The 22,183-nt window shown below is 42.6% G+C and overlaps 1 protein-coding gene across 2 annotated transcripts in view; it reads right to left on the bottom strand.

Annotated features, from left to right (window-relative positions):
- The window catches only part of stab1 (stabilin 1), a 75,510-nt gene that overhangs the window by 8,758 nt on the left and 44,569 nt on the right, over positions 1-22,183 (bottom strand). For both annotated transcript variants that reach the window (XM_055010724.1, XM_023262083.3), the window contains exons 45-62: positions 19,337-19,456; positions 19,214-19,261; positions 18,148-18,225; positions 16,663-16,809; positions 16,067-16,201; positions 15,936-15,995; positions 14,991-15,167; positions 12,844-12,933; positions 12,061-12,207; positions 11,825-11,881; positions 11,556-11,745; positions 10,829-10,978; positions 3,128-3,232; positions 2,540-2,656; positions 2,316-2,448; positions 1,964-2,024; positions 1,246-1,390; positions 192-325 (exon numbers count right to left, since the gene is read on the bottom strand). In XM_055010724.1, the coding sequence (XP_054866699.1) occupies positions 192-325; positions 1,246-1,390; positions 1,964-2,024; positions 2,316-2,448; positions 2,540-2,656; positions 3,128-3,232; positions 10,829-10,978; positions 11,556-11,745; positions 11,825-11,881; positions 12,061-12,207; positions 12,844-12,933; positions 14,991-15,167; positions 15,936-15,995; positions 16,067-16,201; positions 16,663-16,809; positions 18,148-18,225; positions 19,214-19,261; positions 19,337-19,456 (2,094 nt within the window). The remainder of the gene's footprint in view (positions 1-191; positions 326-1,245; positions 1,391-1,963; positions 2,025-2,315; positions 2,449-2,539; positions 2,657-3,127; positions 3,233-10,828; positions 10,979-11,555; positions 11,746-11,824; positions 11,882-12,060; positions 12,208-12,843; positions 12,934-14,990; positions 15,168-15,935; positions 15,996-16,066; positions 16,202-16,662; positions 16,810-18,147; positions 18,226-19,213; positions 19,262-19,336; positions 19,457-22,183) is intronic.

Below are 22,183 nucleotides of genomic sequence, written 5' to 3'. Positions count from 1 at the left end.
CTGTCATCCAAGGTGAGAGGTGGAACTTCTTCAAGAACCTACCAGAGAAGTCCACTGGACTCCTCTGGTAGGTTCTTGAAGACGTTCTTGTGGTCGTTGTGTCATTTCTGATCTTGGAGAACATTGAGGATCGTCACTAACTCCACTGTTCCTTAGCAGAGTAATAATAGAATACTAAAATGTGCGTTTACCTGTTGAGCGTCTCCCAGCTGTTGGACGGTCGCCAGCGTAGCGTCTTCCTCCTGACAGGAAGCTGCAGCTCGGCTGAAGTTCATCTTATATTTTCCCTCCGGAGAGCGAAGATGGAAAACTCCAGCTGTGTTTTCTGAGGGACCAGAACAGGTTAGCATCACCTGCACACACTCACCTGGTGACATCACACTCACCTGGGGACACCAGACAGACTAACATTCAGTGTCTCAAAGGTGTTAAATGAAGTTATTATTGTTCTTATCATCATACAGGTGCGTTGACCTGAGGCTGATTATTGCACAGCTGCTCTCTGATTGACTATCAGGCTTAACAAGGTCTGTTAACAAGCTCAGCTGATCTCAGGTGTATCACGGTTCAAACCCAGAAACCAATCGTCACCGTCCTCTGGGCGTTGCCGTGGTAACGGGGATGCAGTAAAGGTCAGCTACTGTGGATTCGGCCATTACCATGGCAACGGTGGAACGGCAGCGTGGCACCAACATGGCTGCCGGCTGGTTGGTGGCTTCAGATGTGTTGCCACGGTAACATGAGATAGGCGGTATTACATGGTGGATGTTATGGGATGTCTGACACACTCGGTCTGTTACAGATGTGTTGCCATGGTAACAGCCATTATTATGGTTGCAATAAAGTACCACCGGAAATAAAGACAGGCAGGTGTGTTACCATGGAAACAAGTCATTACAGATCCGATGATCTGAAAATCACTGACAATGTGCTACATACGTGCTGCTGTGGTAATAAGAGACGTGTTACCATGGTAATAAGAGACGTGTTACCGTGGTAATAACAGCCGTGTTACTGTGGTAATAACAGCCGTGTTACCGTGGCAATAACAGACGTGTTACCGTGGCAATAACAGACGTGTTACCATGGCAATAACAGATGTGTTACCGTGGTAATAACAGCCGTGTTACCGTGGCAATAACAGACGTGTTACCGTGGCAATAACAGACGTGTTACCGTGGCAATAACAGACGTGTTACCGTGGCAATAACAGATGTGTTACCGTGGTAATAACAGACGTGTTACCGTGGTAATGCAGGTCCTTGCAGGAGGCCACAGCAGCACAGCCTCCGTTGGCCTCCAGGCAGCGGTCAACAGGCGGCACCACCTTCTGCAGACACTGGACTCCATTACCCACGTACCCTGGCAGGCACTCACACTCACGCTCATTCTGGAGTAATGAGATTACCAGAATTAGACTCAATAAGTAGCTGGAAACAGCAGGATACCACAGAACTGCATCACACTGAAGTAATCACATTATTTCTAAGTACAGAAGAGGAGTTACTTTAATGAACAACAAAAAAAACCCCAATAAAACAACAAAAAACAAACTCTTTATAAAGACAATAATTAAAATTCAGGCTCCAAATTAGAAACTCAAAGTGAGTCCAGCTGCTTCAGACTTGGTTCAGGGGTTCTCCATGGAAACCAGAGTTAGTGTGAAGGAACCTTCAGAACAACAACCTCCATGGACGGAGGACCAGAACTAAACCTGGTTGCTGCTCACAACTAAACTTCCAGATGAAAGTTTGCTGAAAAACATGAGAACAAGTCTGATGGATGCTGAAGAACATTCTTTTGGTCAGATGAAGATCAATGAGTTGGACTCAGATGGAGTCCACATGTTTGGTGAGAACCTGACCAATACCAAATACTCTGATATTGTACTCAGAAGTAATCAGATTACTGTAGATTTATAGACATTTCTTTTGCAAACAGAATATTTCAGGTTTGGACTCACCGGTCCAGTGAACTTGCAGGAAGCGAAGTCGCTGCAGCCTCCGTTGGTCTCCTCAACACACCTGGAGAACAGAAGAACATCAGATCAAGAGTAGACCTACCAACAACTTTACTCTAGAACGTTCTCCAGTTGTCCTTTAGGTCTACTCTAGAACTTTCTCCAGTTGTCAGTAGGTCTACTCTAGAACTTTCTCCAGGGAACATTGTCCTTTCCTGCTTCCAGTCTTTAAGTTTAGTCTCACTTAGAACATTCCAGGTCCTTGAAGTCCACAGAGGTGGATCCAGATTTATCACTTTTTAATGGACTTTTTCCATCAACAGCTCTAAAACAGGAAGCCAGACTTTAAACCCACCTGTTTATTGGCTCACAGGAGTATCCATCTCCTTGGTAACCGCTGTGACAGGTGCAGTTCACCTGCAGGTCCGTCTGGTTGCAGTCGGCGTTCAGATGGCAGCCACCGTTGTACTCGGAGCAGAGATCTGGAGCTGCAGATGGATCAGAAAACTGGATCAGTACTCCAACACTCTGATGTTCCTGAGTCTCCTTCTCTATCTCAGCTCAATGTTCTTCACTCACGAGGTTCTGGGCTGCAGAAGGTTCCATTCCCCTGGAATCCGGGTTTACAGCGACAGCCAAAGCCAGGCTCGCAGTCGGCCTGAGGGTGGCAGTGTCGACACTCCTCCGGGATCGAACCTGGACAGGCAGCATGGGAAACAGGCCTTCAAAATAAAGGTCAGGGTTAGGGTTAGGGTTAGGGGCAGTCAGAGCAAACTTTAACCCGCATCATAAACCTGAACCTCATCATCAGACGTTAAAACCGGATCAACTTCAACCATAAAGTCACAAGTTACTGAGCTGTGACAAAACCCAGGGAGTTGACAGTTGAAAAATGAGTCCACAGTGAGGAAAAATGAGTCCACAGTGGGTAAAAATGAGTCCAGTGTAGAAAAATGAGTCCACAGGAGGAAAAATGAGTCCACAGTGAGTAAAAATGAGTCCAGTGTAGAAAAATGAGTCCACAGTGGGTAAAAATGAGACAGAAATTAAAAACATCCACAAACTTTGTGGGATTCAGGAGGGTTAAAGATCCTTTTTCATAATGAACCTAGAAACTTTCAGAGCTTTCTGGTTCTGGTCAGAACCAGCTGTGGGTTCTGGACTCACCGATGTCGATCTGGCAGCGTTCTCCCTCCCAGCCAGGCCTGCAGACACACTGTCCAGAACCTTCCACGCCATCGTCACACCGGCCATGTTCTCCACACACACAGGCTGGAACAGAACCAGAACATCTTCATCATCCAGCAGTCTGGTTCTCATCAGTCCACTAAGAAGTGATAAATCTCGACCCACCTCTATAGACCTCAAGGACCTGGAATGTTCAAAGTAAGACTAAACTTAGACTGGAAGCAGGAAAGGAGAACGTCCCCTGGAGAAAGTTCTAGAGTAGACCTACTGACAACTTGAGAAAGTTCTAGAGTAGACCTACCTACAACTGGAGAAAGTTCTAGAGTAGACCTAACGACAACTGGAGAAAGTTCTAGAGTAGACCTACCAACAACTGGAGAAAGTTCTAAAGTAGACCTACAAACAACTGGAGAAAGTTCTAGAGTAGACCTAACGACAACTGGAGAAAGTTCTAGAGTAGACCTACCGACAACTGGAGAAAGTTCTAGAGTAGACCTACCAACAACTGGAGAAAGTTCTAAAGTAGACCTACAAACAACTGGAGAAAGTTCTAGGGTACTCTAGAACTACTCTAGAATTTTCTCCAGGTAACGTTCTCCTCTATGGACTTCACGGACCTTTTTTTTCCCTTTTCTTTCTATTTATATAGCGCCAATTACAGTCAAATTGTCTCGAGACGCTTTACAGAACCCATATGCCTGACCCCCAGAGCAAGCCAAAAGGCGACAGTGGCAAGGAAAACACCCTTTTAACAGGGAAAAAAACCTCGAGCAGAACCCGGCTCTAATGTGGGGGGACCCATCTGCCTGCTGGCCGGGCGGGTTGAGAGGGACAGAAGAAGTAGAGAGGTAGAGATAGAGGGGTAGAGGTAGAGATAGAGGGATATAGATAGAGGGGTAGAGATAGAGAGGTGGGGGGTGGGACACAAGGACCATAAAACACAGCCACACATCTGAAGCATCCAGCATCCAGCTCTGGGACCAGGGACACTCGGAGAAAGGACACAGAAAGAAACAGAGTGAATGTAATGCAATAATGGTATATGTAGTAAATACATAGGTAGTTAGAGAAGGGCTCAGTGCATCAAGAGAGGTCCCCCAGCAGCCTAGGCCTATAGCAGCATAACTAGGGGCAAACTAAAGGGACGTCAAGAGGGGAAGTCAGTTGTGCAAATGAAAACACCAGCTCACCCCGTCAGGGTCACCCAGTCAGCCCTAACTATAAGCTTTGTCGAAAAGGAAGGTTTTAAGCCTGGTCTTAAAAATAGAGAGGGTGTCCGCCTCCAGAACCCAAACTGGGAGCTGGTTCCACAGGAGAGGAGCTGATAACTGAAGGCTCTGCCTCCCATTCTACTTTTAGAGATTCTAGGAACAACAAGTAAGCCTGCAGTCTGAGAGCGAAGAGTTCTGCTAGGGTAATATGGTACTATCAGGTCTTTAAGATATGATGGAGATTGGTTGTTAAGAGCTTTATATGTCAGAAGAAGGATTTTGAATTCTATTCTAGATTTAACAGGGAGCCAATGAAGAGAAACCAATATAGGAGAAATATGATCTCTCTTGCTAACTCCCGTCAGTACTCTGGCTGCAGCGTTTTGGATCAGCTGTAGATGTTTCAGAGAGCTATTGGGACAACCTGATAATAAGGAATTACAGTAGTCAAGCCTAGAAGTAACAAATGCATGGACTAGTTTTTCTGCATCACTCTGAGACAGGATGTTCCTGATTTTCACAATATTTCTCAGGTGGAAAAAGGAAGTCCTACAGATTTGTTTTATGTGCGAGTTAAAGGACATGTCCTGGTCAAAGATAACACCGAGGTTCCTCACAGTAGTACTGGAGGCCAATGTAATGCCATCCAGAGTAACTATATGCTTTGAAAGCAATTCTCTAAGATGTTTGGGGCCAAATACAATGACTTCAGTCTTGTCTGAATTTAGTAGTAAGAAATTATAGGTCATCCAGGTCTTTATGTCCTTAAGACAATCTTGCAGTCTAGCTAGCTGATTAGTTTCATTTGGCTTCATAGATAAATACAATTGAGTGTCGTCAGCATAACAATGGAAATTAATACAGTGCTTCCTAATAATGTTGCCTAAGGGAAGCATGTATAATGTGAACAGTATTGGTCCTAAGACAGAACCCTGAGGAACTCCATGATTAACCCTAGTATGCTCAGAAGAGTCATTGTTGACATGCACAAACTGGAACCTGTCTGATAAGTAGGATTTAAACCAGTCCAGTGCTGTCCCTTTAATGCCAATAGAATGTTCTAGTCGCTGTAATAAAAGTTTGTGGTCGATTGTATCGAATGCTGCACTAAGGTCCAATAAAATAAGTATAGAGACCAGTCCATTATCTAACGCTATGAGAAGGTCATTAGTAACTTTCACCAGAGCTGTTTCTGTGCTATGATGCACTCTGAAGCCTGACTGAAACTCTTCAAACAGGCTATTCCTTTGTAAATGTTCATATAATTGATTTGCAACTGTTCTTTCCAGAATTTTAGAGAGAAATGGGAGGTTGGAAATTGGTCTATAGTTGGCTAAAACATCTGGATCTAGAGTGGGCTTTTTAAGTAAAGGTTTGATTACAGCAACCTTAAAAGCCTGTGGTACATAACCTGTTACTAGAGAGAGATTAATCAGATCTAACATTGAGGAATTAATTAAAGGTAAAGCCTCCTTGAACAGTCTAGTTGGGATAGGATCTAAAAGACATGTTGATGGTTTGGATGTAGAAACTATTGAAATGAGTTCAGAGAGATGTATGGGGGTGAAAAATTCTAAATATCCATCTGGTCTTACAGCCAATTCTAAAGTATCTGTACTCGATGATACATCTGTGACATTTGCAGGAAGGGCCAGATTAATTTTTTCTCTAATCGTAATAATTTTATTTGTAAAGAAGCTCATGAAGTTGTTACTGCTCAAAGCTAAAGGAATACAAGGTTCAACAGAGCTCTGACTCTTTGTCAGCCTGGCTACAGTGCTGAAGAGAAACCTGGGGTTGTTCTTGTTTTCCTCTATTAAAGATGAATAATATGTTGTCCTGGCATTACGAAGAGCTTTTTTATAAATTACTAGACTTTTTTTCCAAGCTACATAAACTTCCTCTAAATTAGTGGAGTACCACTTCCTTTCCAGCTTTCAGGGACGCCTGCTTTAAAGTCCGCAGCTGGGAATTATACCAAGGAGCAGGTCCTCTCTGAGATAGAACTTTCTTTTTTACAGGTGCAACACTATCAAGTGTTGTACGCAGTGAGGCTGCAGCATTATTAACAATATAATCCACTTCTGTGGGGGTACAATTATAATATTTCCCTTCCATTATATCAGTAAGTGGTGCTGGACTAAATAGAGAGGGTATTATTTCCTTAAATTTAGTCACCGAATTGTGAGACAGACATCTACTGTAATGATATTTATTCTTAACTCCTATACAATCTATTGTTGTAAATTGAAATGTTATCATAAAATGGTCAGAAAGAAGAGGGTTCCGGGGAAATACTGTTAACTGTTTGATTTCTATGCCATAAGTCAGAACGAGGTCAAGGGTATGATTAAAACTATGAGTTGGTTTATTTACATGTTGAGAAAACCCAATTGAGTCTAATATTGAATTAAAAGCAGTCGTAAGGCTGTCACTGTCCACGTCAACATGAATGTTGAAGTCACCCACAATAATGACTTTATCTGAGCTGAGCACTAAATCAGATAAAAAGTCTGAGAATTGAGATAAAATCTCAGAGTAAGGAGCAGGAGGACGATATACAACAACAAATAAAACTGGTTTCTGAGCTTTTAAATCTGGATGAGAGACACTGAGAGTAAGATTTTCAAATGAACTGTAACTAGGTTTAGGTCTTTGGTTCATTTTTAAGCTAGAGAGGTAAATTGCTGCCACTCCTCCTCCTCAGCCCGTGATTCGAGGAACATGACAGTTAGTATGACTAGGAGGAGTTGATTCATTTAGACTAACATATTCTTCCTGCTGCAACCAGGTTTCAGTCAAACAGAACAAATCAATCTGGTTATCAGTTATCAAATCATTTACTAACAGAGATTTAGACGAGAGAGATCTAATATTTAACAGACCACATTTAATTGTCCTGTTTCTTCGCTCAGTTGAAATAGTGGTATTAATTTTAATTAGATTTTTATGCTTACTATGTCTTTGGTTTATTTTTGATTTGCTTAATTTATTGAATTTTGGTGGTCGGGGGACAGACACAGTCTCAATAAAGCTAAGTGATTTACTGGAGGGTGACAGCTGAGAGGAAACTGCAGAGAGGTGTGGAAGACTACAACTCTGCATCCTGGTCTGAACTCTGGGTTGTCATGCTTTAGGAGTTCTAATAAAATCAGCCATATTTCTAGAAATGAGAGCTGCACCAGCCAAAGTGGGATGGATGCCGTCTCTCCTAATCAGACCAGGTTTTCCCCAGAAAGAACTCCAATTGTCTATAAAGCCAACGTCGTTTGCAGTACACCACGTAGACGACCAGCGGCGAAACGATGCCATACGGCTAAACATATCATCACTTGTCAGATCAGGCAGGGGTCCAGAGAAAACTACGGAGTCCGACATGGTTTTGGCAAAGTTACACACCGATGCCACACTAACTTTGGTGACCTCCGATTGGCGTAACCGGGTGTCATTACCGCCGACATGAATAACAATCTTACTGTATTTACGATTATCTTTAGCCAGCAGTTTCAAATTTGCTTCTATGTCGCCCGCTCTGGCTCCTGGGAGGCATTTTACTATGGTCGCTGGTGTCGCTAGCTTCACGTTTCTGACTACGGAGCTGCCAATGATCAGAGTTGGTTTCTCAGCGGGTGTGTCATTGAGTGGGGAAAAACGATTAGAAACGTGAAGCGGTTTGTGGTGTGCCGGGACAGCGGGCTTGAGCTTAGGACTACGTTTCCTACGAACTGTCACCCAGCTACCCTGACTTCCCGGCTGCTCGGGAGCTGCTAGGGTACGGCTAGCAGAAGCTACACTAGCAGCTATATTATTGCGGTCCGCACCGGCTAAGGGAGCCTGGCTAACAGCTAGCGGGGTGTTTTCCATGGTGCGGAGCCGCGCTTCCAATTCAGAGAGCCTCGCCTCTGAAGACCTGGAACTCTGGAGATATTCACGGGATGAGGGTAGAACTCTGGTTCTTTGTGGTAATTTTGATTCATTTAGTCTAAATTTTTGTCTTTTTGTGGGACATTCACTTATTTTTGTGGTGATTTTAGTTCTTTTTTTAGTAATTGTTGGCCTTTTTGTGATCATTTTGCATCTTTCTGTGGAAATTTTGTTGCTTTTTGTGGTGTATTTATCTCTCTTCGTAGTCATTTTGGGTCTTTTGGTCGAGGTTTTTGTGTCTTTTTGCGGTATATTTACCTCTTTTGCGGTATATTTACCTCTTTTGTGGTATATTTAGCTCTTTTTGTGGTACGTTTACCTCTTTTGTGGTCATTTTGGGTTTTTGGTAGAGGTTTTTGTGTCTTTTTGTGGTAGATTCACTATTTTTGTTGTGATTTTGGGCCAATTTGTGGCAATTGTTCAACTTTTTGTGGTAATTTTGCATCTTTCAGTGGAGATTTTTTCGCTTTTGTGGTATATTTACCTCTTTTTTGTTGTAATTTTGCATCTTTCTGTGCTGACTGTCTTTTTGAGAAATTTAGCTTCTTTTCGTGGAGATTTTGTCTCTTTTTGTGGTGATTTTTGGTCTTTTTGTGCTGATTTTGTATTTTGTTGTGGTAATTTTGGCCCTTTATTGGTGATTTGGTTTCTTTTTGTGGTTGTTTTGTATTTTTTTTGTGCTGGTTTTGCATCTGTATATGGCAGTTTTGGGCTTATTGTGGTGATTTTGCATCTTTTGGTGGAGACTGTTTCTCTTTGTGATATATTCACCTATTTTTGTGGTGATTTTGCATCCTTTAATGCAAATTTGGTCTTCTTGTGCTGATTTTGTGTTTTACTGTTGTAATTTTGACTCTTTTTGGTGATTTGGTCTCTTTCTGTGGTAATTTTCCAGCTTTTGTAGTTATTTTAGTGTCAGTTTCTATCAGAACTCAGCTGTATTTTTCCTTCTAAAATGTCATGTGTGTCTGAAATGACACTAAAAGTCCACGACAATGCTCTAAAGAGCAGATCTGAGGCTGATCAGCAGCTGTCGGTGTTTTCAGACTCTCGGCTCCCAGGCCGGTCCGGTGCTGGATGAACGCCCAGCTGAGGATGCGGAGTCTAGAGCGTTACCATGGCGACAGACTGCCAACTCTCAGCTCTTATTTTGGTGGATGTCAGGGTCACAGCAGCGGTAGATAAAAGAAGAGAATTTACACAGCAGGGGCAAGTCAATAAATCCCCTTTTATGGTTTCTACTTTGTTTTCTCAGCAAACATAAAACACGACCTGCTGCTGCTAAACTGACCTCATCCTCTGTGTTCCACCACCAGCACTTAGACAGCTCATTCTGTAGTGTAGAATGGTCTGACTGTACCTCACTATCATTCTGTAGTGTAGAATGGTCTGACTGTACCTCACTATCTGTAGTGTAGAATGGTCTGACTGTACCTCACTATTATTCTGTAGTGTAGAATGGTCTGACTGTGCCTCACTATCTGTAGTGTAGAATGGTCTGACTGTACCTCACTATCATTCTGTAGTGTAGAATGGTCTGATTGTACCTTACTATCATCTTGTAGTGTAGAATGGTCTGACTGTACCTCACCACCATTCTGTAGTGTAGAATGGTCTGACTACCTCACTATCTGTTGTGTAGAATGGTCTGACTGTACCTCACTATCATTCTGTAGTTCTGTAGTGCAGAATGGTCTGACTGTACCTCTATCATTCTGTAGTTCTGTAGTGTAGAATGCTCTGACTGTACCTCTATCATTCTGTAGTTCTGTAGTGTAGAATGGTCTGACTGTATCTCACTATCATTCTGTAGTTCTGTAGTGTAGAATGCTCTGACTGTACCTCTCTATCATTCTGTAGTTCTGTAGTGTAGAATGGTCTGACTGTATCTCACTATCATTCTGTAGTTCTGTAGTGTAGAATGCTCTGAATTTACCTCTCTATCATTCTGTAGTTCTGTAGTGTAGAATGGTCTGACTGTATCTCACTATCATTCTGTAGTTCTGTAGTGTAGAATGCTCTGACTGTACCTCTATCATTCTGTAGTTCTGTAGTGTAGAATGGTCTTACTGTACCTCACTATCACTCTGTAGTTCTGTAGTGTAGAATGGTCTGACTGTACCTCACTATCATTCTGTAGTTTTGCAGTGTAGAATGGTCTGACTGTACCTCACTACCATCCTGTAGTGTAGAATAGTCTGACTGTACCTCACTATCATTCTGTAGCTCTGCAGTGTAGAATGGTCTGACTGTACTTCGCCATCATTTTGTAGTTCTGCATTGTAGAATGGTCTGACTGCACCTCACTATCATCCTGTAGTGTAGAATGGTCTGACTGTACCTCACTACCATTCTGTAGTTCTGCAGTGTGGAATGCTCTGACTGCTTTTTGAGTCATTTTGAACAAAATTAGTGTCATTTTGTCAAAGTTTTAGGTAATTTTGGAAAACGTCTTGAGTCACTTTAATCTTTAATAGCGTTTCTTGTGTTTTTATGCTCTGATTCTTCAGTTTGGGTCAAACACGGTGTTCTGGTTCGGTTCTACCTGTGCAGTTGGGTCCGTAGTATCCGCGGATGCACAGTTCGCAGGCTTTTCCTCTGAATCCTCTGAAGCACGTGCAGCTTCCTGAACCGAGCACGCCGTCGTCACAGGTCCCGTGGTTTCCACAAGGAGCCTCCAGACCTCCAGGACACACTGAGGACAGAGAACCGATCATCTGAGAGGGAACTTTGTTCTACAACATTTATCAGACTAACAAACTGAGAACAGAACGTTTCTGTCAGAACACCCGACCATTACTAAAGCTGGTCATTCTGGATTAAAGTCTAAAGCAAGAAAGAGAACATCCCCTGTAGAAAGTTCTAGAGTAGACCTACCGACAGCTGGAGAAAGTTCTAGAGTAGACCTACCGACAACTGGAGAAAGTTCTAGAGTAGACCTACCGACAGCTGGAGAAAGTTCTAGAGTAGACCTATCAACAACTATAGAAAGTTCTAGAGTAGACCTAGCGACAACTGGAGAAAGTTCTAGAGTAGACCTACCGACAGCTGGAGAAAGTTCTAGAGTAGACCTTCCGACAACTATAGAAAGTTCTAGAGCACACCTACCGACAACTATAGAAAGTTCTAGAGTACACCTACCAACAACTGTACGGTCCTCTATGGACTTCAAGGACTTGGAATGTTTTAAGTGAGTCCTAATGGTTTTGGACCATTAGGAGTAAACACTGTGACACTGTTGGCGTTCTGCAGTAGAACATGGTCCTCCTCACCCTGACAGTCGCGGCTGTAGTGGTTCTTGCAGCACTTCTGGACCCAGGAGGGGAACCAGCAGGTCCTCTTGCAGCCTCTCCGGTTGAAGGTATCATCCAGGTCGTCATCCACGTGGTGGGTGTACCAGCGGCTGCGTCGGTATCCATATCCGTACCTGCCGCGGTAGTTAAAGCAGCGTTCTGTGGTTCCCTAGAGAACCCGGCAGAGACATTCATTTGTACAGACTTCTGGTCTGAGCCAAGGTTCTGAAGTGTGAGACGGAGCTTACCGTGTCGAAATGTTTGAGGGGACACGACGGAGTGAAGATGCAACTTCCACAGCGACCCTGAAACGTTCAATACGAGAACCTTCAGTCCAGGAACCAGAGCAGGGTTCTATAGGGTGTTGTTGTGTACTATTTTGTGAGTTGTACTTCTTTCAGCTATCACGGCTGTAAACAGCAGTAACAACAGTAGTACTAACTGTACTAATGACTACTGCAGTATTAGCGTTAGCAGTACTAACGGAGGTGGTTTTGTTCTCGATGCTGTCGCAGAACGCTCCGAGGCCCGGCGGCTCCAGCAGCTGGTCAATGCCATAGGCCAAACCCTCACTGAAGGACAGGAAACGCTCCACAACTCTGGCCTCATTATCATTGATCAATACAGCACCCTGACCGCACACAGACACACAATCAATACGATTTCACAACACCAGCAGTGTCAGTAAAAGACAACAACAAAATAAGGTCGAAAAATGAGACAAAAAGCTATGAGAACCTGACAAAAATTAGACACAAACAACAAAAATTAGATACACATGACAAAAATTAGACATAAATGACAAAAATTAGACAAAAAACAACAAAAATAAGACACAAATGACAAAAAATAGACAAAAAACAAAAAATAGACAAAAATGACAAAAAATGACAAACATTAAATATAAAACAAAAATTAGACACAAATGACAAAATTAGACAAAAAACAACAAAAATAGACAAAAATGACAGAAAATGACAAAAATTAAACATAAAACAATTTTTTTTAAAAATGACAAAAATGAACAAAAAATGACAAATATGAGACAAAAAACTATGAAAATATAACACAAAACTACAAAAACACGAAAAAAATATAAATATTGGAAATGAACAACAAAAATGAGAGAAAAATGAGACAAAAAACAAAAACGAGACAAAAACAAGAAAGTTAACAAAAATGTGACACAGAATGACAAAAACAAACACAAAATGATGAAAATGAGACACAAAACAACAAAGAAGTTTGGTCTGGGTTTGTTTCTCACCACGAGGCTTCGGTCACAGCGATACTTGATGGTCGATCCGTGCATGGAACGATATGACGACGAAGAAGTGGGCTGACCCACATTCATCAGCTGCACACACACAAAATAACACAATAACACACACAGACATACACCATCATGTTAACTACATTAACCATCTGCATATATCCTAAAGTTTTACAACAAAACAACAAAAAATGATCATAAAACTTCAGAAAGTGATTAAAGAAGAAAAACTTCAGATTCACAGAAAACAGCCCAGAGAGTGAAACTGGAGCACAGTGGATAAAAACTCTGCATCGATTTCAGCTCTGCCCACCGTCGAATCGCCACCTTATCGAGGTGGAGGGGTTTGAATGTCTCTGTGATCCTGGGAACTCTGTTGTCCGGGGCCCCTGGTAGGGTTTCCCAAGGAGAATTGGTCCTGAAGGAGGGACTAGGCAAGGAGCGAGTCAGAGAACCTCTGCGGCAACCCAAAAACCTGCTGGTGGACACCAGCAGTGAGGGAAGCTGTCGGGCTGTTAAAGGAGGCTTTTTTGGAAGTGGCTGGCTCTGAGGTCTCCTGAAGCAGCTGACGGTACCGGTCGGCCAAAAGGACTGCAGCTGCAGCAGTTGTGGAAGCTAAAACTCGGGTGCGGAAGGAGTTCAGGGAGGCAGTGGAGAAGGACTTTGGGTTGGCCTCAGGGAGAGAGGTCGCCTAAGTAGTTCAGAAGCTCCTCAGTGGCAGGGCGCCAGGTGTGTATGAGATCCGCCCTCTGGACATTGTTGGACTGTCTTGGCTGACATGTCTCTACAATGTCTCGTGGGCATCAGGTACGGTGCTGTGGAGTGGCAGACCGGGGTGGTGGTTCCCATTTTCAAGAAGGGGGACCAGAGAGTGCTCAAACTACCGGGGTATCACACTTCACAGCCTCCCCAGGAAAGTTTACTCTGGAGTGCTGGAAGGGAGGTTCTGACTGATCGTTGAACCTCAGATTCAGGAGGAGCAATGCGGATACCGTCCTGGTAATTGAACGGTGGATCAGATCTTTACTCTTGTGGAGCTGCTGAGGAGGTCATGGGAGTTGGACCTGCCAGTCTACATGTGTTTTGTGGATCTGGAGAAGGTCTATGACCGTGTCCCCCGAGGGGCTCTGTGGGGTTACTGAGGGAGTGTGGGGTACTGAGGGAGTGTGGGGTACTGAGGGAGTATGGGGTACCGGGCTCTCTGATAGGAGCCATTCAGTCCCTGTACAACCACAGTGAGAGCTGTGTCTGCACACTCAGCACAAAGTCAAACTCGTTTCCAGTGGGTGTTGGACTTCTCCAGGGCTGCCCCTTGTCTCCGATCCTGTTTGTGGTCTTCATAGACAGGATCTCAAAGATCAGCTGGGATGAGGAGGGTGTCTGGTTTGGGGACCTCAGGAGCTCATCTCTGCTTTTTGCAGATGATGTGGTTCTGTTGGTTCCTCAGACCTTCAGCAGCACTGGAGCGGTTTGCAGTTGAGTGTGAAGCGGCGGGGATGCAGATCAGAACCTCCAAGTCCGAGGCCATGGTTCTCTGATGGAAACCGGTGGATTGGTCCCTCTGGGTTGGGGGGGAGTTGCTTCCCCAAGTGAAGGATTTCAAGTATCTCAGGATCTTGTTCAGGAGTGATGGGAAAATGGAGCTAGAGATGGACGGGAGGATTGGTGCAGCAGCGTCAGCAGTAATGAAGGCATTGTACCGAACCATAGTGGTGAAGAGGGAGCTGAGCCTCAAGGAGAAGCTCTCAGTTTACCACCCATCTACGTTCCAACCCTCACCTATGGTCATGAGCTCTGGGTAGTGACCCAAAGAATGATCCAATCATTTGAAATAGGCTTCCTCCGTACGGTGGCTGGGCTCAGCCTTACAGATAGGGGGAGAAGAAATGGTGAAAGTGGAAAAATGTTTAAAAATATTTCCCTTTTCTCTGTTTCGTGCCACATGCTAGTTTTTAACCACTGTTCATCTGTTTTGTGGTTATTTTAGGTTTTTAGAAACAGTTTAACGCCTTTAGTTTAAGGTCAAGGGTTTTAGAGACGCAGAACCTGATGGATTCAGATTCAATGATTCCAGATGAAGTTCATCAGGTGTTTTTAACCACTGTTTCCTTCTGGAACCAACATCATTCACCACCACCTACTCTGGAGTTCCGGATAATGTGAGCCTTAATGGTTGCAGCCAACTGGTCCTGGTGGTCCGGACTGGTCAGCCAGCGCTGCCTCTCGGCCGGCAGGGCCTCCAGGGCCCGGTCTGTGGGCCAGAACATGGTGAAGGGTTGGTGGATGGAGGTATGCAGCACCGGCAGCATCCCGGAGTCCTGCAGGGTTCAAGCAACACCAGGGTCATATGTAGTATTACATGTACACTACCGTTCAAAAGTTAGAAATGTCCTTATTTCTGAAAGAAAAAAAACTTTTTTTCAATGACAAAACAAACAAAAAGACTGAAAATGACAAAAAAATTGGCAAAAAAACGTCAAAAAGATTGAAAATGACAAAAAATTCACAAAAAACAAAAAGATTAAAAATGACAAAAAACAACAAAGTTTGAAAATGACAAAACAAAATGACAAAAAAGCAACAAAAGATTAAAAATGACAAAAAATGAGACAAAAAAACAACAAAAAGTTTGAATATAACAAAAAATTAAGGGCCTACAGAAAGTTAGAAAAAACAAAAAAATTGAAAGTGACAAAAAAAAATCTTCTTTTTTGACGTTTCATGTGTTGTGTTTGTGTTATTTTGTGTTTTGTTTGTGACATGTTTAGGGTCCAATGGTGGAAGAACGTCTTGGAATCCATGAGTTTATTATTAATGTTGTCTTGTTCTTCTAGCTCAGTTCTAGTTTCATTTAATTTTTAACATTTTTTAAAGATTAAGACGTAAAATAAAGCAATTTTGATAAAATATGATTTTTATCTTTGAATCATTTTCCCAACAGAATCAAATCTCACAGATGATGTGTTGAAGGATGGTTGGAAAGTTGAAAATAAAAGAATTCCTTCTGTCTCTGAGGTTTGTGGCTGACAAACCTGCTTCAGAAGTTTAAACGGTAAAAAGTGTTTGATGGAGTTTTATCTTCTCACCTCCACCAGTTTGTAGAAGCGTCTGTAGCCATAAAACGCAGCTGCTGAGGTGAAGTTCATCTAAACACAGAGAGACACGGATCAGCGGTGAGTTCATCCATTCACCCTTCGAGGTTCCAGACTTGACTCACCGTCTTAGTCTGAAGCTTCGGTTTGTCCTCGAGGCTGAACGGCGTCAGCAGCTTATCGATGTGGTGTATGACTCCATTAAAGGTGGTGTAATCACTCTTCATGATCCTTGAACTGTTGTTGATCCAAACAGAACCCTGCAGGAGGAAACGGCAGAACTTTCTCAGTTCTGGACCTATGGACTGGGTCTATCTATGTCTGCATCACGGCTCCACATGGAAAAGAACTGAACAGAGGAAGAGAACAATCTGACTGAGAGACTCAAAAAAGATGGAAAAAGATCCAGGAAGATCAGTGAGCAACTAAAAACCAGAGAAGCACAGAGTCAGCAGGAATCAGGAGGTCTGGAAGGAGTCATAGTACCACTAATCAGGAGGTCTAGAAGGAGTCATAGTCCCACTAATCAGGAGGTATAGAAGGAGTCATAGTACTAGTGCTGGGCGATATGGAAAAAATCATATATAATGATATGGATTATTTTATATTACGGTAACAATATATATGATGATATACCACAATAAAGTATGTTTTCAGTTATTCTCTGAAAAGTTTGACAAAAATTTCATTGCTTACTTTGCTCCATGAAACTGTGCGTTACCTTCTGCAGGTTAAAGTATATCATGTGACCTGACACGGATACAGCTTTCTCGGTGGTTTTCAGGTCACTGAAGGTCAACTTCTCACAGGTGACGATGTGGTACTGAACCAGCAGATTGAGTCGCCCCGACTCTTTCCATTCATCAACCTGAACCCACAGCAACACACGTTAGGTTTAGATTTACGTAGACGTTCTGTCTCAGGTATAGTGACTGTATCATTACAGATGTAGTGACGGTATCATTACAGGTGTAGTAACAGTATCATTACAGGTCTAGTGACAGTATCATTACAGGTGTGGTGATTGTATCATTACAGGTCTAGTGACAGTATCATTACAGGTGTGGTGATTGTATCATTACAGGTCTAGTGACAGTATCATTACAGGTGTGGTGATTGTATCATTACAGGTGTAGTAACGGTATCATTACAGGTGTAGTGACTGTACCATTATAGGTGTAGTAACAGTATCATTACAGGTGTAGTGACGTATCATTACAGGTGTAGTGACAGTGTCATTACAGGTGTAGTGACGTGTCGTTACAGGTGTCGTGACGGTGTCATTACAGGTGTAGTGACGGTATCATTACAGGTGTAGTGACGGTATGGTTACAGGTGTAGTGACAGTATCATTACAGGTGTAGTGATGTATCATTACAGGTGTAGTGATGGTACGGTTACAGGTGTAGTGATGTGGTGTTACAGGTGTAGTGACGGTGTCGTTACAGGTGTAGTGATGTGTTGTTACAGGTGTAGTGATGGTGTCATTACAGGTGTAGTGACGGTGTCGTTACAGGTGTAGTGACAATATCATTACAGGTGTAGTGACGGTATCATTACAGCTGTAGTGACAGTATCATTACAGGCGTAGTGACGGTATGTTTACAGCTGTAGTGACAGTATCATTACAGGCGTAGTGATGGTATGGTTACAGGTGTAGTGACGGTGTTGTTACAGGTGTAGTGACCGCATCATTACAGGTGTAGTGACAGTATCATTACAGGTGTAGTGACGGTATGGTTACAGGTGTAGTGACGTGTTGTTACAGGTGTAGTGACGGTGTTGTTACAGGTGTAGTGACAGTATCATTACAGGTGTAGTGATGGTGTCGTTACAGGTGTAGTGACGGTGTCGTTACAGGTGTAGTGACGGTGTTGTTACAGGTGTAGTGACAGTATCATTACAGGTGTAGTGACGGTGTCGTTACAGGTGTAGTGACGGTGTCGTTACAGGTGTAGTGACAGTATCATTACAGGTGTAGTGACGGTATCATTACAGCTGTAGTGACAGTATCATTACAGGTGTAATGACGTGTCGTTACAGCTGTAGCGACAGTATCATTACAGGTGTAGTGACGGTATGGTTACAGGTGTAGTGACGTGTTGTTACAGGAGTAGTGACGGTGTCGTTACAGGTGTAGTGACAGTATCACTACAGGTGTAGTGACGGTATGGTTACAGGTGTAGTGAGGGTGTGTTTCACTCACGGTGGTCTGGTTGTTGGTTTCCTCCATAGGAACAAACACCGTGTATGGACCGTCACCATAAATCCGAGTGTCGGTGTTCTGAACAGGAAACGGTGAGTTTAAACTGATCCTGTATCAGCTCATTAATAAATTAGCTGCTATTCAGGACATTTTAAAAAAGAAAAGCATTCTCTTCCCCAAATATTAAAACCAAAACCTGCTGGTGGGTTTATATGTGCCTTTAAAAATGATCACATCATTTATCATCCCAAAACTGTACAGCAGAATTCTGTTTTGGTCGTTTTTTGTCTTGTTTTGGTCATTTTGCGTCTTGTTTTGGTCGTTTTGTGTCTTGTTTTGGTCATTTTGTGTGTTGTTTTTGTTGTTTTGCATCTTGTTTTGGTCATTTTGCGTCTTGTTTTGGTCATTTTGTGTCTTGTTTTTGTTGTTTTGCATCTTGTTTTAGTCATTTTGTGTATTGTTTTGGTCATTTTGTGTCTTGTTTTTGTTGTTTTGTGTCTTGTTTTGGTCATTTTCTGTCTTGTTTTTGTTGTTTTGCATCTTGTTTTGGTCATTTTGTATCTTCTTTTTGTTGTTTTGCGTCTTTTTTTGGTCATTTTGTATCTTCTTTTTGTTGTTTTGCGTCTTGTTTTGGTCATTTTGTGTCTTGTTTTTGTTGTTTTCCATCTTGTTTTGGTCATTTTGTATCTTCTTTTTGTTGTTGTGCGTCTTTTTTTGGTCATTTTGTATCTTCTTTTTGTTGTTTTGCGTCTTGTTTTGGTCATTTTGTGTCTTGTTTTTGTCATTTTGTGTCTCATTTCGGTCATTTTGCGTCTTGTGGTCATTTTGTGTCTTGTTTTTGTCGTTTTGCGTCTTGTCTTTGTCATTTGTTTATTTAAATGAGACACTTGTATCACAATGTTAAGCTGAGATTTGGTTCATTTTCCCAACAGAACTGAACGTTGCATGATTTGCTTTGATTTGAGGACCGATGGAAAGTTAAAAATCATTTTTTCTGGCAGATAAATGTTGATGATCTGTCTGTTAATCCTTCGGAAGGTTCATGAGTGGAATCAAAGCTACTCACCATCATCATGGATCTAAAGAAGCTGAACTGAGGCTGTCGGTAAATCTCCTGCAGAACAGAAACACAGCATGAGGGGGCGGGGTCTGGGGCTGAAAGCGTGATGTCAGAGGTCATGTGACTCACAGTGTGGGTGGATCCTCGGCAGTCAAGGCCATCGCCGATGTAACCGGACCGGCAGGTGCAGTTCCTCTGACCCTGACCCATGTACTCACAGCGAGCGGATCTATGGCAGCCGCCGTTATCCTGCAGACAAACCAACCAATCACATCACAGCACCGACTTCGGCAGGTGTTCCTTTTCTGTGACATCACTGGTGATGTTTCTGATGCCTCTACATCACAGAACATCAGCTCCTCTCATCTTTTTCTACCCTTCAGAGAGGAAACAGCCACGATTACCACAGTGGATGTACAGGAAATAGGACTAGTGGAGGGCTGATTTTAACCCTGCTGTTGTCCTCATTTACGGCCACCAAAAAATATTGTTTCCGTGTCTGAAAAAAAATCAAAAAATTCAGCAAAGAAATTCCCCAAATTTCTGAAAATTTGCAAAACCTTCAGGAAGAAAATTCCAATAATTCCTGAAAAGTTCCCCTTAAAAGTTGTAATTTAAAAAATCCCCCAAATTTGGCAAGAAAATTCTTGTAAATATTTTCAAAAAATGAGTAAAAATCTTCCAAAAAATCCTAAAAATATCTAAAGTGATTACATATATATATCAGTAAAACTTCTAATATTCTCTTTAAGAACATTCACAGAAAAATTAACCAAAATCAAGTGAAATTAGCTGGATTTTGGTAAATTGTTTTGTGAATGCTCTTAAGAAACATTTGTTTCTCTTTATTGAGGTTCATATTCATGTGAAGGACCAAAACAATACAAAATAGAACCTTATTTCTCACATTTTTTTAAACAACTGAACAGATATGAACATACAGCAGGTATCACAGAGAAGATAAATAAATGAATAATAAAAAAATAAAAACAGTAATAAAATAAATAAAAGCACAAACAAACATACCAGAGGTTCATCCCTCTACACCACCAGTGTCAGTGTTTCTTAAACTGACAGGAGTACTGCTGACTTATTAGAACAGGGTCCAGGCTAAAACGTGTCCACAATAGCCACATTGTCCAGAATGGGTCGCCATATCTTAATAAATCCTTCAGTATTGTCATGAGGAGTGGTAGGTCAGCTTTTCCAGAGAAAGTATTCTCAGGACCTCCTTATACCAATCCTCCACTGTAGGGCTGTCCTTTGATATCCAGAGTTTGAGGATTGTCTTTCTTGCTATATATAAGAGAATTTCAGTCAGTTCAGCATTATGTTTGTCCCTAGCATTGTCCACTTTCGCTGCCAAAATACACTGAAATTGGGTGAGCTCCAAATCATATCCCATCAAAGTAGTAACTTCTTCCTTCACTTGAGACCAAAACTTTTGTATTTTACAACATTTCCAAACCATGTGTGTGTATGTACCAATTTCCAAATTACATTTAATACAGTGAGGAGAGCCCAGGCCCAGCCTGCTCCTCAGGAGTGGTGTACAATGGAGTCTGTGTAATATTTAGAATTGTGTCTCTTTGTCTGTACTACAGCTCAGAATTCGAAGTGTGTCTTTTATAATTGAAGTCCACACATTTTCTTCTATTTGTTCCCCTATATCGGTCTGCCACTGCTTTCTGATGTCGGTAGAGTAGTTAAAATTTAAGCCAAAGGTTTTGTAAACATGAGAAATAAATCTTTTTGGCATGGGTTGTATTAGAAGGTCTTCCAGAAATGTTGTATTGGGAGCATGTACATTTTTAGGCATATAGTGTCTTATTTGTAAATAGCGGAAAAAGTGAGACTGTAATAAAGAATATTTACTTTTCAGGGCTTCAAATGACTCCATTGTACCTCCCTCATATAGGGGCTTTCGACCGGGGTGGAGCCCGTTCGGAGTCGGAGCCAGTGCCCGACTTGGCGCCGGTTTTTTGTCTTTCCACCACCGGAGCTGCGGCTCCGGGCTCCAAAAACTGGGGCCGTTTCGGGCACCAACTCGTTGCTGGGCCAGAGGTGGCCAGAGTTGAGAGCTGAGCATGTCAAGGGCAGGGGGCAGGGTGACATCTAAAAACATCTAAAAAGATAAACATAGATATGACCATCAACTTATTGCGCGTGTTTAACCGCTAAGTAATCAATGCAAGCGTAGTCGAAGCTAAGTAGCTAAGCTAACGCTAGCACGTTTACTGTTAAGTATCCAAACGTCTTTGATAATTACCTTTCTTCTCAAACGTGATCGCCGGGCATTGGGACGGCGACGCCGATGGGTAACCCCTAACAGAAGGTTTTGCTGTTCAGCGATGGCGAGACACACTAGCAAAGCCATGAACACCACTCCAATGAAGTCCTCCATTGTTGTTGTGTGGGTTTCCGTACAGCGCGAACGCTGTTGAACGGCTACGTACGCAGTGACGTACACACGTTTTGTGGTGGCGCAATAACGCAGCTCCAACTTTGTTCCTTCCGAATGGAAACGCAAACCCGTTCTGGGGCGGCATGAGATTTGAACCAAAAAAGCACTGGCTCTCAACTTTGAACCAACCTAGCACCTGGTGCTCTTTGGTTGAAAGCCCCTAAATAGAGTTTGACAAGCCGGTTCAAGCCCCTTTCCTGCCAGAATTTGTACACAGCATCATGACATGACGGAACAAAATCTGGGTTCTTCCATATTGGGGCCAGAAGAGAAAAATGATTTTTAAGTTTGAAACAGGCCATAATCTTGTTCCACGTGTTCAATGTATTCCTGACAATGAAATTGTTTTGGACCTCCAATTTCACCTTCTACCTAGGTTATAAAAGGGCAGTCTTTTAGTGTCAGGAGGCCACAGTTCCAAGACTCCATGTCAATCCATGTATTTGTAGCGTCCGGATTCACCCATTCATATATATATAGCGCATTTGTGCAGCCCAGTTATAAAGCCGTAC

This window comes from Amphiprion ocellaris, chromosome 5 (genome assembly GCF_022539595.1).
Source record: "Amphiprion ocellaris isolate individual 3 ecotype Okinawa chromosome 5, ASM2253959v1, whole genome shotgun sequence".
Lineage (NCBI taxonomy): Eukaryota > Metazoa > Chordata > Actinopteri > Pomacentridae > Amphiprion > Amphiprion ocellaris.
The sequence above is the reverse complement of the archived record's forward strand: the minus strand, read 5'-3'. Positions and strand labels throughout refer to the sequence as shown.